At 42.9% G+C, this 18,975-nt stretch overlaps 1 protein-coding gene across 1 annotated transcript in view; it reads right to left on the bottom strand.

Moving 5' to 3' along the window:
- LOC146789044 (collagen alpha-6(VI) chain-like) overlaps positions 1 to 18,975 on the bottom strand; it is a 788,523-nt gene that overhangs the window by 106,544 nt on the left and 663,004 nt on the right. The window contains exons 31-34 of the mRNA XM_085631022.1: positions 15,806 to 15,841; positions 15,677 to 15,713; positions 11,865 to 12,358; positions 5,178 to 5,274 (exon numbers count right to left, since the gene is read on the bottom strand). Of these exons, the coding sequence (XP_085487148.1) occupies positions 5,178 to 5,274; positions 11,865 to 12,358; positions 15,677 to 15,713; positions 15,806 to 15,841 (664 nt within the window). The remainder of the gene's footprint in view (positions 1 to 5,177; positions 5,275 to 11,864; positions 12,359 to 15,676; positions 15,714 to 15,805; positions 15,842 to 18,975) is intronic.

The following is an 18,975-nucleotide window of genomic DNA, read 5'->3' as shown; positions in this document are numbered from 1 at the left end:
TATGCAAGAAACCCCCTCACGGTTAATAAAACACACATCCACCGCCGGATGTGTAATTCTTTTTATTTTACTCTCTGGAAAGGAGACAAACCTCACTTGAGAGTCACAGCGTGCTCCTGGCTGAGCCCAATGCTGTGTTACACCCACCAGTGCCCGCCGAGTGCCACACACCTCTGTGTTGTATTCCACCAGCTAGTGCGTATGCTATGACACTCTCTAACCCATGTGCACTGTAACACCACCCCGTGAATATGTCATGCCACACTTGCCTTCGCACGGGTTATATTGCCCCATCTAAAGTGCCTTCCTCGATGCCTATGTTATAAAGCACAGCGCTATGCCATACATATTACAATCTGGGATCCATATCTTTGTCACAGTGCATATGCAATGTTACACTACCCAGCACATATTTTATATTACAACTTTAGAGACTACTTAGGTTACACAACACTGCCCTGTGCATATTACACTCCAAGGCGCATATCACATAGCAAGCGCTAGTGCCTGTGCTATCTCGCGCTCTCCAATGAATCTGTCATTGCGCACAATGTATTGCATATTATATTTCACGCCCCGGTTCATCTTATATCACACTTTTTGGTTCATAGTTTACACCATATACTATATCTAGTTTTCATTTTCAATCGTGCTCTCAGGACTATGTTCTATATAACACTGCGTCCACCTACCCTTTTCATGGGCATTACATTTTGCGATGGGGGGTGGAGGGTCAGGGGATGTGTCTGCCAAGTGAGCCCGGAGTCACAGTCCCAAACGTCCTGTTCTTCCTGAATAAAAGTGAGATTATGCTGCATACTTGTTCATATTTTAAGTAGTTCGCACAGACACACATTTTAAAAACAATAAAGTTCCTAATACCCACCTTCTATGAACAGTTAGCTTGCTGCCTCATCCACCTCCTCCCTATCCTCTGTTGTCTGAATCCATGGACTAGCCTCCTCCCTCCTGCCATGCATGGTTGGATGTGCTGCCACTGCCCTGCATTTAGCATGATGTACCAGTCCACTCATCCTGCCCTCCATTGCCCAATTCTATGGCCCATCATTGACCTCCTGCTTAGCCTCTGTGCTTTGCTTGCTGCCCCTATTCTCCTTCCCCCTGCCCTCCGATGTCTTTGTGCACGCCCCTGCTCAATCCTTTTTGACCACCATGTTCCATGGACCTGCCACTCCTATCTACTCTAAGTGTTCTGTTGAGCTCCCCTACCACCTGCCTAGCATTGTCAGATAACTGTAACCTGTCCCTGCCACCTCCACCATGCCTGTCCACATGCCATGCCCCTATCCCCTTCCTCCTGTCCTCCATGGTCCATTTTACTGCCACACCCTTCTGCCCTCCCTGGTCTGTTGCGCTGCAACTGCTCCTCCTGCCTGCCCCGCCCGGTCTGTTGTGAGGCCCCTTCCCCAGAACTCTCTTGTCTGTGCCCAGGTCCTGACCCTCCCTTCTATCCTCCATGGTCCTTTGTGCATGCCCCTGCACCCTCCTTCTTGCCCATCATAGCCATTGTGCTGCCACTAACCCTCCCGCTTGCCATGCATGGTCTTCTGTGCTGCCATGGCCCCTCCCACCTTCCCTGTGTGGTCAGCTAGCTGCTCCTGACACCCTCCCACCTTCTCTCCATGGTCTGTGTGTATGCCATCATAGTCTCACTGTTGCTCTCCATGGTGTGTCTTGTTTCTAGTGCCCATCCTGCCTGACCTCCATGGTCATCTTGGTGCTCCTGCCCTGCCCCCTTGCCCCCAGCCCTCTGTTTCCATGTGCAGACCCCTATTCTCTCCCTCCTGGCTTGTCGGTTCCATTGTAATGCCCCTGATCCGTCCCTCCTGCCCTTTATGGTCTGTTATGCTGCAGCTTTCTCTCCTGTCTGTCCATTATGGTCAGCTAGCTACCATTGCCTCTTTCCCCTCTGTTGTCTGTTGTCCATGTGCATGGTCCTGTCCCCTCCCTATTGCTTTCTATGGATTGTTGTGCTGCACTCCCGTCCCGCATGCCCTGTGTGGTGTATTGTGCTGCTGCAAACCCTGATGCCTGCCCTGTAGGGTCAGTTTGGTGCACCTCTCAATGTCCCTCCTGTCCTCTGTTATCCGAGTCCATGTCCCTACCCCAATTCCTCATGCCTACCATGATCCAATGTACCATACTTGCGAACATTTTGAACTTGGTAAGAGGGAGATTTTGAAATAAAACTGGGGTATTGATTTTCCCCTTTGAGTTACATTGAAAAAGAGAAGATTGTAGACAGGAAACAGATCAAGTAAAGCCCATTTGAGCTTAAAAACATTGGACGTTTCCTGGCTGAAACGGGTCTGTTGGCATGTATGGTTGTATGACCACTGCCTCTTCCTTCTGCCCACAATGGTCTATTATATTGCCACAGCCTCTCTTGCCAGTCCTGTATTGTTGGTTTGTTGCCCCTGCCTCCCTTTCCACTGCCCTCCATAGTCTGTTGTGCTGCCACTGCCCTTCCTGCCTGCCTAGTGTGGTCAAATTGTTGCCTCTGCACTCTTCTACCTGCCTTCAATTTTCAGAGTCCGTGCCCCTGGCCTCTGCCTCTCAACAGTATCCCAATGAACAACTAGATTGCTAACATTCTATATTTATTACAAAAGTGTGGAATGCCTGACGTCATCTTGATGTAATCAAAACTGTAATGCCTAGAGCATTTCCTTTAGAAATTACATATATGAGAGGGTCTTATTTGCATCAAAATTATGGTTAGTGCTCTAAAAAACTAAAATGAGGACATATTTTCTGAGTTTTCAAATAGCGACAAAGAACTTTTAAATTATTTGTAATCTTAGTTTTTTTATCCAGTTGACCACTTGATTAAATGTTGCATCCAAGGGGAGAGGGTGTGGTGTTACTTCCAGAGCTGCAGACTTTGCAACTGGGGAACCAGGTTGGAGTTTCTGCTTCAGCTCAACATTCTGTGATTCTGGTCAAATCACTTAGTCTCCCCATGTCTACAACCAAAATGAATTTGATCTTGTGTGATGTAACCAATGTTCATGTAAAGCACTCCAATACCTGACAAGTCTGCACTATATAAAACTGCAAATACACAAAAAATAAGTGTTTTGCACACTTCTGTCATTGGGCTACATTTGGGCTACATCTGGGTGATATTTGGGCTACATTTAGGCTCTTTTGTCTCTGGTGGCCATTTTAGGAGATTTATTTGTTATGAAGTTTCCTAATTTCCTCATTTACTGCAGTCTCCTCAGTAGGAAATGCTTTCAGTTTTTTACTTTTATTCCATCAAGAAGGTATTCAGATATGTCACACATTTGCCATAAATTCTGAATGTTAGCACTCTAGTTGCTCATTAGATCACTGTAGTAAAGCTACTGCTCACCACGGAAGTCTGCTGCTAGTATTAGAAGTGCATGTTTCAGTCTGCTTATCAGAATTTTTTAATGAAATAGAAGAGGATTTGAGAAGTCACTCAAAATGTGCCCTAATTTTTCTTTCTTCAGCACTAATCATAATTTCTATGGCAAAATGAACCCCCTCATTGTGTTCCTTTTTAAATTAAATGTTTTAAGTGTTACCAGTTTATTCCAATCAAGATGGCTTCAGGTGTGCCATACTTTTGTCATAAGTAAGACAGTAAGCGCTCTAGTTGTTCTTAAGAACACTCTGGGACATTCTGTCATTGGGCTATACTTGGGCTACAGCTGGGTGATATTTGGGCTACATTTGGGCTCTTTTGTCTCTGGTGGCCATCTTGGGAGATTTATTTGTTATGAAGTTTCCTAATTTCCTCATTTACTGCAGTCTCCTCAGTAGGAAATAATTACAGTTTTTTTACTTTGATTCCATCAAGACGGCATTCAGATGTGTCACACATTTTCCATAAATTCTGAATGTTAGCACTCTAGTTGCTCATTAGATCACTGTAGTAAAGCTATTGCTCACCAGGCAAGTCTGCTGCTGGTATTCAAAGTGCATGTTTCAGTCTGCATGTCAGAATGTTTTTATGAAATAAAAGAGGATTTCAGAAGTCAAAATGTGCCCTAGTTTTTCTTTCTGCAGCACTAATCATAATTTATATGGCAAAATGAACCCCCTCATTTTGTTCCTTTGTAAATTAAATGTTTTAAGTGTTACCACTTTATTCCAATCAAGATGGCTTCAGGTGTGCCATACGTTTGTCATAAGTAAGACTGTTAGCGCTCTAGTTGTTCTTTAGAGCACTCTGGAAAGCTGCAGTAGAACACAAAGGAATCAACTGACAGTCTCTGCCCTTATTGGATGTACATGTTTTACTGAGAATGTCAGACTTCATTCTTACATGACTGAGAAAGATAATGTGAATTTACAGAAAATATGCTCTCAGTTTAGCTTATAGATCACCTTCCAAACCTCTGTGGGAAAAGTATGAGAAAATAGTTTTCTCTCAAACATGGTTCGTGATATCACAGCAGAAGGCTTTTTCACATGGTAAAATCACCTTAGAACACACCACAAGTCCTAAAATGAGTATGGTACCATCAACAAATGATTTATAATGTAACTAAAGTCTTAAAACCTTCTATTAACTGCAATGCTTTTTAATGAGGTGCTATCATGTATATTGGTCCCAAGATGGCTGCCAACACTTCTTGGATGAAGTACTGACAGCCAATCAGATCTCACGATGAGATGTGTGGTTAGGCTCTGCCCAGATATGTATGTGATTTTACTTTTGATTTTCTCAGGAACTACTGAACAGATTGACACCATATATGCAAAAGGCACATGCCTGACCTGAGGACTACCTCTTTGCCAAATTTCAAGTAATTCTGTTCAGCCGTTCGGGCTGTATCTTGGACTAAAGGTCCCTATGGAAAATTGCATGGGGAAAAGCGTTTTGGGACCCCCCTTTTTTCTCAGCCCCCGCTTGACGAATCCCCCCCGAGACTTTCAGGGTAGGAGCGGAGCGGAGCGCCCCACCTATTTTGAAAATTTCGCGAGGATTCGTCAACCGGCGCCAAAGTTATTCCAAATAGAATGTTGCGGAATTCCTATGGAAAAACGGTCCTAACTATAACTATCTACTGGCGACCACCAGTAGATAATATATATATATATATATATATATATATATATATATAAAATTATTATTTAGCCATTTACGAGAGGAAGAAATGCAGAATTTTATTGTTACTTACCATAGCACAATGCGCATTGCTGTAGTCTTCTTATCAGTGAGTCATGTTCGTCTCCAGCGCTATACTGTAGTATCTGAAACATCCCAGTGGTATCCAACTGTGCACAAAAGATGGTACAGAATGAAACTCTTCACATCACACAAACATAGTTAATATATTTTCTAAAAACACTCCTTTCTATTTCCCGATACCAATGACCATTCAACTCTTTTGGACTTATCTAAATATGTAAATTACACGAGTAAATCTACACATGTAAATTTACTCACCACTTCCCAGTGTAAATTTATTACAAAGTGTAGACTGATGTTTTCACTCTATGAAACAGGGTGTGGAACTACATTCATTAGTGTAAAGTTACTATTATTAACTTTTAAAAAGTAGGCAGAGTTCTCCATTAACGGGACAGATATCTCCCTATGGTAACTTTAAAAATATTTTTAAAGTTAAATATTTCTGTAAATTAATGTAATATTTTTATTTTAAATGTAGAATGAAATATAGAAAATGTTACAGTACTGGTAATTTAAATTTGAATTAAATATTTTAATAATTTAAATATATTCGATTAACATTATTTTCTGAAAGATTTATGTTAAAAAAAAGTGTACCCAAAGTAAAATATGTACATTTATTTATTATGGTTTAAACTTTACTAAAAGTTATTTATAGAACTTGTTTAAATTGATTTAATTATTACAAAAATAAAGATACATTTACTTTTAAATTAAAAAAGTTATTAAAATATTTCATAATTAAAAAAATGTAATGTATTTTTTTCTAAAAAATTAGGTTTATATACATTTTTTAAAAGTAAAAAAAAATCATAAATTCTAACATAATTTCCTATGGGGTGCTATTTTAAGTCCCTTTAGCACTTATTTTCTATGGGAGGGTGTTGAAGTGCAAGTGGTGTGCTTGTGGGATGCTTGACTTACTCCAGGTCTGAGCTGGAGACATGTGCAACTTGTTTTGGGACCTTTGTGGCTGCAGTAGTTTTAGAAGTGAAGTTTGTGACTAGGAATATGCTTATTCAATGTGGCTGTGAGCATGTCTCTACCTAAACCCCTCCTTAACCCTTCATAAACCCCTCATCAATCCTTCCTAAAAATCATCTATTAAGTTGTTAGTATGCCTCATTTTCCAGCTTTTATTTTCAGATTTGATCTATCGTTCATGCACTGCCCTCCCGTGGTCTAAACCAGGGATTTCTAACCTTTTCTGTAAAAAGAGCTACTTATATTCAATGAGCCTCATCCTGAGCATTTAATATTATTGATGAAATAGCAACCAACATATTTGAGATTGTCAGCAGTGATAACAAAGGTGCATTAGGCAGGTTTGCCAGCAATCACCCTGGCACCAAGGTGATAATACGAGCAATAAGTCTCTCCAACTAAAATAGTTTTAAATACATTTTCGAAATTCAGCCATTTTTCTCCAAACATCAGCCTATGAGTTCTGCAAATGCACACATTTTTGTGTCCAATATGTGATTTTATGATTTTGGTATACATATAATAACTCAACCAAGCAAAAGCTTCTATGCTAGTAGGCTAGACTATATATGGGAGAGCTACTCACAGATAGCTGGAGAGCTACCAGTTGCTCACAAGCCACAAGTTGGAGACTCCTGGTGTAAACAGTTGGATCTGACAGTGAGGAAGGTGGGAGTGGCACCACGCAGAACCAAGAATAGATGGACTAACACAGGTTTGGCCTGGATAGCTAGCAACTGGTCCAACTGCTCCACAAAATGAAGCTGCAGGGTACGCGTGGAGTTTTGCAGAACAAACTATTCTTTTGAGAACCCTTGTAGTCCGAGAAGCATCTGAAACCACATTGCAGAAACGGTTTTGTTGGTTTGGAAATGGTGTTTAAACTGGCTAATGGCCACTTTCTTCCCTAGTGGATGATGTCCCTTGTCAGACCCAAGTGTGACACAGTTCTGATTAACTGAATCTTCTTAGAGGCAACTAAGGTGCTGAGGAAGTTCACAGAATGCCCAAGACTGATTACGGCCCTTAGTGTCAGAGCAAGGTCAGACCATGACACGTCCTTTGATGCCACTTTGTTAAGGCAAAAACCTAGGTAAGAGGACCACTTGGCATATGCTGAGGTCAGGGTACAGACTGTTCGTGTCTATGATTGAAGTACTGATGAGATGTTGGCACAACAACAGTTTCTGCTTTCCTGCATCTTTAGCACATGATCAGCACCCAACTCTGATGGGATCTACTGAAGCATCTATGAATAACTCAGGGACCGGGAGCTACGGCGAAACTGGCAGTGGCAGAAGATACAAAGGGCCTGTTTCTACATCTGATTCTCAGATGCTTAGTGCTGTAACCGGGAGGTCCAACATCAGCACTTGAAGCTGAAGAGGAAAAACTGGGTAGTCTCCCTGTCATCTATCTTCACACTCAGTGTCTAGGGGACGAGTCTGAAGTAAGAATGGAGTATATCATGGAGGAAAATATTACATTTGGATTGAGTAAGAACTGGCAACTCCTGATCCTGCTGTTCCTGATATCATAGGTCAGGAAAGTCTAAATAATTTGCCATAGGATCCACTTTCCCTTAGAGGAGAGCAAACAGAGAAGGTTGGTGCCAAATCCTGTTCCCCCTAAATATGTAGTAGCATGATGTCTGACTAAATTGCATACAGGTGGTACCTCTGACATTGTTGCAATAACTTAATGAGACTATTGTGGCATGAGAGAGGTGAGACATCTCTGTACTCCTGCATACTCCTGTATCTCTTGTTGTTTGTGTTAACAGGCGGTGTGCCCAAGAACTACGGAAGGCCAATATCCTTGGCTTTTTGCAACAGGGATCTACAATCACCAGTCAAATACACCTGGCCTTCTGATTAATTGATTCTGTCAGTCTATTAGAGGATGGGTGACTGGGAAGAGGTCTGCAGAGCCAGCTGAGGCTCCATCATCGGAAATGTGTCAGTTCTCTAAGCTCAATCAGGTGGGGGAACTACCTGTTTAATGGGACGTGGTTCACTCCTCCCACCAAACTATATATGGCCCCCTTATATTGGGAACACACTTGTCAAATTCAACAAAAAATTATAACAACAGTCATGAAACTCTAAACAACTTAAATCAATCAATCAGTGGATTTCCAAACGCGCAGCTAATCACACAGGAGGCAATTGATGTGCAGGGGAAGAGGCAGTTGCAGAGAGATCAGTTGAACAGCCAGGCCTTGAGTGCCTTCCTGAATTCCAGAAGAAAGGTGGAGCTTCAGAGGTGCAGAGGGAGGTCTTTTTAGGATTTCACCGCTAGGTAGGAGAAGGAGCGCCCTCCTCTGTTACTCCAGTGAATGCGAGGGGTGTATGCAAGGGACAGCGATGTAGATCGCAGATGTCTGGAGGATCAGTGGAAGTTCATGTGGTGGTTGATGTAAGCTAAACCTTGGTTGTGCAAGGCCTTGTAGGTGTGGATCAACATCTTGAATTGGGTGATGTTGATGCATTTGAAGAGGTCGAGGATGACTCTGGCTGCAGAGTTCTGAATGTTCTGAAGTCTCTTCAGGAGGTGGGTGGTGATTTCTGTGTACAGTGTGTTGCCATAGTCCAAACAGCTGGTGTTTATGGCCTGGGTGACGGTGCGTCTGATGGTGATGGGGAGCCACTTGAAGATCTTCCATAGCATACGGAGTGTTAGGAAGCAGGCAGAGGGGACTGCGTTGATCTGGAATTTCATGGTAAGCTTGCTTTCCAGTATTATGCCATGGTTTCTTGCATAGTCTGTGGGTGTGGGTGAGGGTCCGAGTTCCACTGTCACCACAAATCCTTCCATGGTGAGGGGTTGTTGCCAAAGATCAGACCCCCATGGTTGTGTGGTTTTCCAGTAAGGAAGGAGGTGATCCACTTGAGTTTGTTTCCTTGAATTCCGATGTGATGTAATCTCTTGATCAAGGTGTGGTGGGATATGGTTTCGAATGCCGCGGAGAGGATGAGGAGGATCAGAGCTGCCATTTCTCCTCAGTTGTGGAGGGTTCTGATGTTGTTGGTGTCTGCGAACAAGGTGGTTTTGGTGCAGTGGTTGGAGCGGAATCAGATTGGGAGGTGTTGATAAGATGGTTGTTCTCCAGGTGTTGCGTGAGTTATCATTTCGGTCTTTTCCAGGACTTTGGCAGGGAAAGGGAGCAGTGAGAGGAGCCTGTAGTTTTTGAGGTCGCATGGGGTCGGCGATTGGTTTATTTAGAAGGGTTTTGCTTTTGCGTGTTTCCATCCTTCGGGTAAAGTGGCTAAGATGAGAGAGGCTTTGAAGAGGGTATTGAGATTGCTGCTGCTTCTGTTGCCTCTGAGGTTGAAGATGTGGTGCAGATAGGGGTTCGTGGGGGCTCTGGAGAGGACTGAGTACAATATGGCTGTGGAGTCCTGTGGGGTGAGCAGGTCCAAGTTGGTGTGTGGATGGTTCTGGGTGGGTTCTGTGGGTGCATGGTGAAAAAAGTCAGAAAGGGTGGACTGGGGTTTGACATTTTTGTAGATGGTGGAGATCTCTTCATGGAAGAAGCCTGCCAGTTTATCGCACCATTCTTGTGATGGGGTGATGCTGTTTTTGGTGGCGGTGAGGTTGGAGAACTCTCTGGCGAAGAGTTCTTTGCTGTGGCTGGAGCTAGCTTCAATGCAGTCTGCAAGGGTGTTCTTTTTAGTTTCTCTCCGAAGCCAGTGATAGTGGTTGAGTGCCATCTCGAAGATGGTCCTGTCTGCTGTGTCCTTGCTAGTGCGCCATTTTCATTCTAATTACTTACAATCGCGTTTCGATGCTCTCAGGTCTTTGTTGTGTCATGTAGCCTTTTTGGCGGATGTCCTGTGTTACTGGGTTTGATGGGGGTGATGTTGTTGGCGCAGTTGGTGATGCAGGTGGTAAAGTCCAGGTTGGGAGCCGATCCTGGGTGGGAAGTGTTAAGGGCGTTGGAGCGCTGACTCTCTGATACTTTGCTCCAGCTGCAGTGGGGTGAGCTGGGAAGCTTGGAGGCGGTGGTGGGGGGCTGTGATGCTGAAGTGGATGATGGCTTGGTCTGTCCAAGTGAGTTTGGAGACATGGCTGAACTTGACTCTGTTGCTTGAAGTGTAGAGAGGGTCAAGCGTGTGTCTTTAGATGTGAGTGGGGCTGGTGACCAGTTGGGTGAGTCTGATGTTGTCCATGCTTTCGAGGAGGCTGGTGGTGTTGGCGTGGTTGAAGTTATTGCAGTGGCAGTTAAGATCCTAGAGGAAGATGTACTCTCTAGAGTCTATGGCAAGCAGGGCTATGAAGTCCGGGTTGGTGTTGCAAAAGCTGGGGCGCAGACCTGGAGGTGTGTATGCGAGGGTGCCTCTGAAGGTGGATTTTTAATCTGTTCGGAGTTTGAAGTTTAGGTGTTCCATGATTAGGGTGGCATCATCTGTGGTGGTGCAGTGGATAGTCTCTCTGCAGATGATGGCGATTCCACCTCCGTGTTTGTTGACCCAGTCACGGTGTGCACTCTTGTAGCTGTCAGGTGTTGCTGAGGCGATGTCAAGTGTGGATGAGGGGGTAAGCCAGGTTTTGGTAAGGAAGATGACATCGGTGAGGTTGGTGATGATGTCCCAGATTTCGTTGGTGTGCTTGTAGAGAGATCATGTGTTGAGAAGGAGGCAGTCGAGTTGTCCCGGTGTGGGAGTGCTGTGCTGTTTTGGTCCGCGGTGGTGTGGTGGTCGCAGTGGCAGGTGCTCCAGTGCTGCAGGAGAAGAGGCAATGTAGGCAGTAGAAAGGTCCTACTATAGAACGGGGCACTGTGTGGCAGCAGTTGTTGTTGCTGTAACCAGTGTGCAAGGCTCGAAATTCAGGTGCATTGTATTTGCGGGGGGTAGGAGATCCAGGGTTACTGGTGCTGGGCACGGTCCATGTGAGGCAAAGAAGGAATAAAGCAAGCAGGCAGAAAACGGGCAAAGAAAAGCAAAAAGGCAAAAAGCAAGCAGGCAGAAAACATGCAAAGAAGGTTTTGAGCGAAGCAGAGTCAAGACCCAGAGAGGGTCATAGCGGAATCAGGGCACCACGAAGGTCAGCTGCTCGCTGGAGGCGAGAGGTTCAATGGGGCCATGCTGAGGCCTACATTAAGTAAATCCTGGGAGGAGAGAGGGGCGCTGGGTGGTGGGGGCGGGGCTGGCAGGTGAGGTGGGAAGCAGGCAGCAAAAACGGGGAGGTAGCTGGAAGGAATAACAGAAAGCAAAAGCGAGGAGAAATAAAGCAAAGAAGGAATAAAGCAAGCAGGCAGAAAAAAAGCAAAGGAAGGCAAATAGGCAAAGAATGGAATAAAGAAAAGCGGGCAGAATACTGCAAGAAAAGCAAAAAGGCAAAGAAGGAATAAACAAGCAAGCAGAAAATTGGCAAAGAAAGGCTCAAGAGCGACCCATAGAGGGTCAAAGTGGAATCAGGGTACCAAGGGAGGTCAGCTGCTTGGTGGAGGCGAGAGGAGTTGGTCAGGGATCTGCTTCATTCTTAATTGAAAGAGTCAGAACTGGAAAGGTAAAACCTAAGCTACCCCTTTTAAAAAGTTGGATGTGCATTGTAGAATCCATGTGTAGTGTAAGTCCTGCTCATCTGCTTTTTTTGGAAATGTGGATCACCAGTGCACTAAATTCTATTATCTTTTATCTTCACAGCATTGATAATACGTGAATGAAACTAGAAACAGAGTTCTTACCTTGAAGGCTTCTTGAATATGTGGTACACTGTTAAAAGCTATCACCACAGGAACAATGTCAAGGGCACTAAACTCCATGACCGCTGTCTGGATAGAAGGAGCATCCTCCGACTGGCCATTGCTGAAGAACACTGCCACTTTTCTCACGTTGGCACCTTGGAGGGTCCTCTTGAAGACATTCCGAGCCACAAATCTCATGGTCCGGCCGACGTTCCGCCCGCTGGAAGACCTCTCGAATGGTATCCCTCTCACAGCAGTGAGAAGCTGACTCCTGCTGCGTAGGTCAGAGAAGCGCACCAGGTACTTGTTGTTGTAGTTGTACGACAAAATGGCTACCCGGGCACCACTGGGGCAGTTGCTCTCTCTGATGTTGAGCAGACTCACAACTGAAAGCACAGTGTCCCTCATCTTCCGAAACACGTCTGGTGTGACGTCCTTGGACATGTCTAATGCAAACACCAACTCAGTAGGGTACACAGGGCAGACCGGATTTCCTGAAAAGCAATAACCTGATTGTTAAGTGATGAAAAATTAAGATGTTGCTGGAACAGCTTCTATAAAGAACCTGAATATGATTGGCTGACATGTTCCTGTGTTCCAGCCTGACTTTGCTTGTTTGAGTGACAAGTTTATTTATGCATCAGGACCTCTAACAGATTGCTGCTCTAACTGGCGGTGGAGACTACATATCCCAGAATTGAAAATGTCACATCTTGGGCAACTGCTGTAAACCTTTCTTAAAGCTGAATTGATAGTCCTAGCAGGATGTCATTTACGGAAACCATATTGAAGGGTATGTTTTCATAATTCGTAAGACCAACACCACAGCAACCAAAGGTGCTGGGGAGTGGATTTGAGCATTACCGAATCATATTGTTCACTAACATATGGCTCTGCTGCTTTATTTCAGTATAGGTAGAGAAACAGGCTGCCCTGTGCCACAAACTCGCCTTTGCACCATAGTACAAAGGTGTGTGCGTTCGGTACAGCATAGGTTTTATGCTGAAAGAGTATTCTTCTAATACAAAATGCTATGCCTAGACACATTTTGAAACTTTTCACACATTGGGTATGTGCTCTACAGTGTAGGACACATACAAGGTGTGAAAAGTTAGGAGAACTTAAAAGATTTCTCCTTTGTAATGCCTGACTGAAGGAGGCATTATTTTTAGCACAAGACCCTGTCTACCAATAACGATGAGAATGCCCATGCGTCAAAAACTATGGGGACGCCCATGTACCACCCACAGAATGTCCCCTTGGCGCAAAGTAACACTAAACAGTGCAAAGCACTATTTGCAATACCTTATGTCTACTTTCCACTGCTAAAAATGTTTGGGCTGGGAAGTAAATAGTTTGCGCCTCTTAGTGTCACTTTTCGTGGCTTTGAGGTAGCACAAAATATTGATATATCTGCCCTTTAGTGTTCTGTGAATTTGCAGTTATAATACAAGGAAACCCCAGGGGAGCTGTAGAGGATCCTACGTTCACTTCAAGAAAAAGAGGGTTTAATTTAACGATGGCAAGCTGCTTAGAAGTTATCCGCACCCAATCAAACACATTCCAATGTATGTTTGACTGACAAGACTTATTAAAAGTTGTATTTAGATGAGTACTTACCGTGTGAACAAGCTAAGAAAGGGAAAGATCAGAGAGAGAGAAGTGTTATTCCCAAGTTCAAATGTATATTTTCAACATGTACCTGCTAGTAATACAATACCATTTAACATTAACTTTTTCAGTTCTGGGATCTCAAATCCTGGCAGAAACGTCTGAGTGCCAGTTACAGCCATTAACAGTTTAAGACAGAGGTGCAACCAGTGGCGGCTTGCACAGGTAACGTGGTGCGGCAGGGCAGGGTGGGGGGTAGTGGAGTTCGACATACGAAGGGAAAGGTGAAAGTAAATAAATAAATAAATAAAACCACTTACCTTGCGCTCGCTGCATTGCCGAGTCGGCGTTGCGGCGGGTGCAAGATAAGTAGTTGTATTTCTTTCTTTTTTTACTTTCACCTTTCCTGTCGTATGTCGAATTCCACTACCCCCACCCCACCTGACCGCACCACAGCGTTACCTGTGCCAGCCGCCAATGGGTCCAAGAGAGCATAATTCACCACGCAAATAAGTTAGATTTAGAGTCTTTTATGTACATTTATTTTGAATGAGTATGTTGGCTGGACGCATGGGGATCTATTCACAAAGGTAAACTGACACATGAGTAAATCTATACATGAAAATGTACTCTTACAGTTTTGAGTAAATTTACTAATTTTGGTTAATCACCATTCTTGGGTGTGTTTTTTTTACAGAAAAGTGTCTCCGCCGCAATAAACCAGGGTGTTGCACCTACTTTACAACAGTAAAGTCACTACTAGCAAATTTACAACTGTTTTTATGATTCCGCACACTCTCTGTCACTGGGGCGAAATCTCCACCAAAGGGAGAAGATATCTTGAACCGGAGTGGAGTTCTTTCTATGATAAAGTATAGGTAAAAATGTAAACGTTTATTAAACTTAAAAAAATATTTAAAATACGGCTATGTTAAATATTAATGTAAATAAAGGTATAAAAGTACTTTAGTCTAGAACAAATTTACTAATATGTTATCGTATTTTTTATTTAATTGTAGACTAAATATATAATTATTTTAATATATTAAATTTAAAATAGATTCTTTAAGTATTAATACTTTTATGTATTGATATATACATTTTATGTAGTTACAATAGTATTTTTCAAATTATTTATACAATTTTAAACATTAAATGTTAAGTCCCTGCTTTCATTATTTCCTATGGGAGAGGACTGAGGTAACAGTGGGTGGCCCTGTGCGGTGCTAGACATATTCCAGGTCTGAGCTGGAGTCCCTCAACTACTAAGTCCTTTCATCCTTTTTAGCTGCAGTAGATTTAAAAGTGCAATGTGTGACTAGTAATGTCTGTTTTGTTGGGTGGTTGTCTGTCCTCACCTACGCTGCTGCTTAACCCTCCTTTAACCCCTCCTACCTAAACTCCACCTATTTGGTAGTAAGTACGCCCTCTTTTTCAACCACCCCCCACTGGTCCCTCCCCATTCACTTCTAAGTAGTAAGCTTAGATGTGTGAGGATCGCTCCATAGAAAAGGTAGGAGAGGTGGAGGAGGAAATCTCCACTCGTAGGTTGGTGAATTGCATTTTGTAGTATGTTTAGTAGTACTGCTGTAGTACTACAGGATGCAGTTTATGAATAGGTGCCTGTGTTTTCTGCACATGTGTAGATCTGCCAGTGAACGCTGAACCTTTAAGCTACAGCATTGGAAGTGTAGGAATGCATTAGTGCTCTTATTTCCTCTTTTTTCCTGAGGTTTCAAAACATAGCATAGGTAGCCAATTGGAAAGGCTAAACTCCCCGTCTAAGCTACCCATGCTTTCAGAAAAACCTAGGCCGCCACTGATGTATAAGATATAAAGAAAACACGGGGAGATTCTCTAATACAGCTGACATTTCACTCTGCGTCACCATATCATGCCCCATGCCCAATTGGCTACCCTAGGTTAATCAGATGTGGGATCACTCACTGATTATATCATCCGCTTTTGTGTATGGCCTGCTACGCTACACCACGACCAACAACTTCACTCAAACACCTCTCCACCAACAGGACGTCTCCACGATTGCTTAATTCTTTGAAGTATTTGGGAATTTATTTGCTAAAACAAATCAGATGATGACTGCAGTAGAGGTGATTACCTCCATTACCGTACTGGGTTATGCCCTACCTATATTTTAGCAACGGACGTAAATATATGCATATTCAGAAGAAGGTACTTACTGCATTTACTTCGAATAAACTCGATGAGATCACATGGCTGTGGAAAATAAAGAATTAAAAGAAAATAAGCCAGTCAGTCCTCCTGTGGCAGCTGCTGAGGACAACTGGAGTCTTGCCATAGATACTTACCGATAGCTGTGTCTGGCCCTTTGCTCCTTTTGCCCCCTAGACGAATAAAAATACAGATCATTAGATGATTAAGTGGATCTAGGTCAAAGCTCTCACTTGTATTTGACAGAAAAGGAATATAGCATTAAAGACAGTGGCTCTGAAAGCCAAATGTACTGTATTGAATGAACATCTTGCACTCATCCCTGTGTACTTTACTCAGTACTCCATGTCATTCTGTTCTACCTCGAGCTTCTAGACTAACATAAAACGATCTTAACTACATACAAAATCAAGTATGCATTGCACTCATAGATCACGTCCTGAAATATATCTGAAATAATTCATCGCAACGCTGGCCAATTGCATAACTACGCTTCCAGGAGCATATGCTTTCCAGCCAGGGCTCTAATACCTAAATTCATCAAGCGGCACTGTTCACTCCTCGATTGAAAAGCCTCATTGCAGATTCCAAGGACCTCAACAACTAGGGTTCCATCTCAAACCTATAATGCAGCAAGAAAATGCTGGTGCTGGAGAGAGAAGTAAATAAATCACCCCAAAACATGCAGCACATCTCTCCCTACTGAGCGAGTAGTAGTCAGACCTGCGATGTGAACTGAGAGAGCACTTGTAAACATATAGGAGGACCTTCCTATCCTTCTACATGAACACAATCCAGCAGCACTTGACAATGCCTCATCTTTCCCCGCCTATTCCCAGCTATGAATGGAGGAACAATGGCGTACTGAGCTCATCCGGCAATGAAACCTATAAGCCACCAGTAGAAAATATGGGCCTCATTTAGACCCACTACAGTATTTAGGAAATAGATCTTACACCTGAACATTCTAGGGTACTTCTGTTACACCTCAGTCAACAAGTAGAACTGGCCTTAGTACCAGCCAGTACTCACCCAGTCTATTGCAACAGTTCTACGTGGTTCAAAAATCCACTAAAAAGCTACAAAGAGCTAACAATTAGGTGGCCAGAATGTGCTTTAAGAAGAAGAAACAATGAACGAGTCAAATGACTCAAATGTATCTCCACTAGCTTCCAGTGAATTGTATGGCAAGAATGAAGTTTATGTATCATGCACAAAGCCTTCTGGGACAAATGTTGTAGAAACAAATCAGCTATCACTGGTCTTCTCATTAAGCAACAAATGCCCAAACCAAGATAAAATGTATGGGAATCAGAGGCAAGTCCTCTGATTCTTATACACAGCATGGTCCATTACCGTGGAGCACCCTTCCCTAGACGAAAGGATGAGGTGTATTTTGTTTCTGTTTTGGATTTGTTTACATGTTCACAAATCCTTGGGTTCCAGGCTTTCTAAACCCTACAGGGCAGATTTACGAGGACTGGCGCATCCCTGCATATCAGCAGGGATGCGCCAGGTAAGATGCGTCACGCAAGTTTACCCTTGCACCACCACAGGTGTGCCGCATTTACAATGCGGTGCATCGTGGCGCAAGGATAAACAGATGTATGACGCATCTGATGGCGTAAGGGAGGCGCATTGCTGGAGTCGTGTCGCAAGCGCGACGCAACTCCAGCAATGCTCAGGGGCTGCCCATACCTAACATGCTGTGTCACGCCTTACGCCCGCTTCAAGCAGGCGCAGGGTTTTGACGCAGCGGCGTCAGAAAAGTGACTCAGTGAAATCTTGTAGATTTCACTGTGTCACTTTTCCGAGGCTTTTTCCGATGGAATGCCCACCCTGCATACATTTAACCTGATGCAGGTTTAATGTGGCGCAGGGCTTTACAACATGACGCATCTCCCTAGATGCATCACGTTGTAAATAAGGCGCAACATAGCGCATGGTTTACGCCATCGCTGCGTCACAGAAGGGATGCAACGGCGGCATAAATGTGTCGCAAGGGTCTTGTAAATCTGCCCCATTGTGTACACGAGGACAGGTGCATTACCTCCTTTATACAGTTATTTTTATTTTTGTACACTAGCAAAATGTTGAAATCTGTCCTTTTGGTATGCGTATTAATTAAAAATGATAAGCCTCTGCACTTTGTGGGATCAAACAATATATAATACAGTAGTCCTTCCTCTAATAATGATATTTCACGACGTCACTGTCATCAGCAGAATGAAGCCTCATGTTCTAACCACAGACAAATGGCATTACCTGTTATTATAACTTTAGAATGATGTGTGCTACTATAGCCCTAAAGGTATCAAAACAGGCTCAAATTGCTGCAGCCCAGCCCAGCCCAGCCCAGCCCAGTCCAGCCCAGCGTCACACATAGGCATTCACAGGCACTGCGACATACTTCCATTAAATCATGGCACCAGGAAAATAAAGTAAAACCACAGAGCAACCAAAGTTAAGTTTATTAAAGTAATATATATATCACAATGGTGGGCAGCATGGTGTGAGTAAACTTGCTCGAAAGCTAACCCTTAGTGTCAGTGTCTTTTTCTGAGAAAAAAAAGAGGATATTTCATTTGGTGTTTACACACATGCACACTCACATAAATAAAATGTAAATAATTGAAAATATTATAAATAACATTAATTTGAAAGTAAAATGAATTTTTATTAAATAATTAAACATAATTTAAATTAATTCAGTTCCTAACTTTCAACATTTATTATCCATGAAATAGGAATAAAAATTACAGTGAAAAAAGTCAGTGAGGATAAGATTTTCAAAAATAACATTTAAAAATATTTATACATGATAACATTAATATGCTATAGAATAAATTTGATTTTGTTAATGTGCTGTTACATTTTATTTTCTTAGCACTAGGATAGTGATAAATATATATATTTTTTAAACTTTATTAATTTTCCCTATACTTTACCATGAGGAGATCTCCACCTATGTGTGCTAAGTTACTAGTAGTAACTTCACACTCATAAATCCATTTGTATGAGACTCCAACCTATGATGTGAGGGGAGTGGGACATATAAGTCAACATCTAGGGGAAAATTTACACTCAGAACTTGGTGAATAGAAAAAAAGAGTTACACCTAGGCATAGTAATACATATACCCATGAGTAAATATGCACATTTCTGTTACCATTGTGAATAAGCTCCATAGTTTGATTTCTTATCACACACTTGTGGTGGCAGAGTGTATCTTGGTTTGCCATCTTGACTCATTTCTGCTTCTCAAAGATTTGTCCTCACACTACATGGATTAAGTAAAATGCTTTGT

The sequence above is a fragment of the Triturus cristatus genome, chromosome 10 (assembly GCF_964204655.1).
Source record: "Triturus cristatus chromosome 10, aTriCri1.1, whole genome shotgun sequence".
In the NCBI taxonomy this organism is placed as follows: Eukaryota; Metazoa; Chordata; class Amphibia; order Caudata; family Salamandridae; genus Triturus; species Triturus cristatus.
The sequence above is the reverse complement of the archived record's forward strand: the minus strand, read 5'-3'. Positions and strand labels throughout refer to the sequence as shown.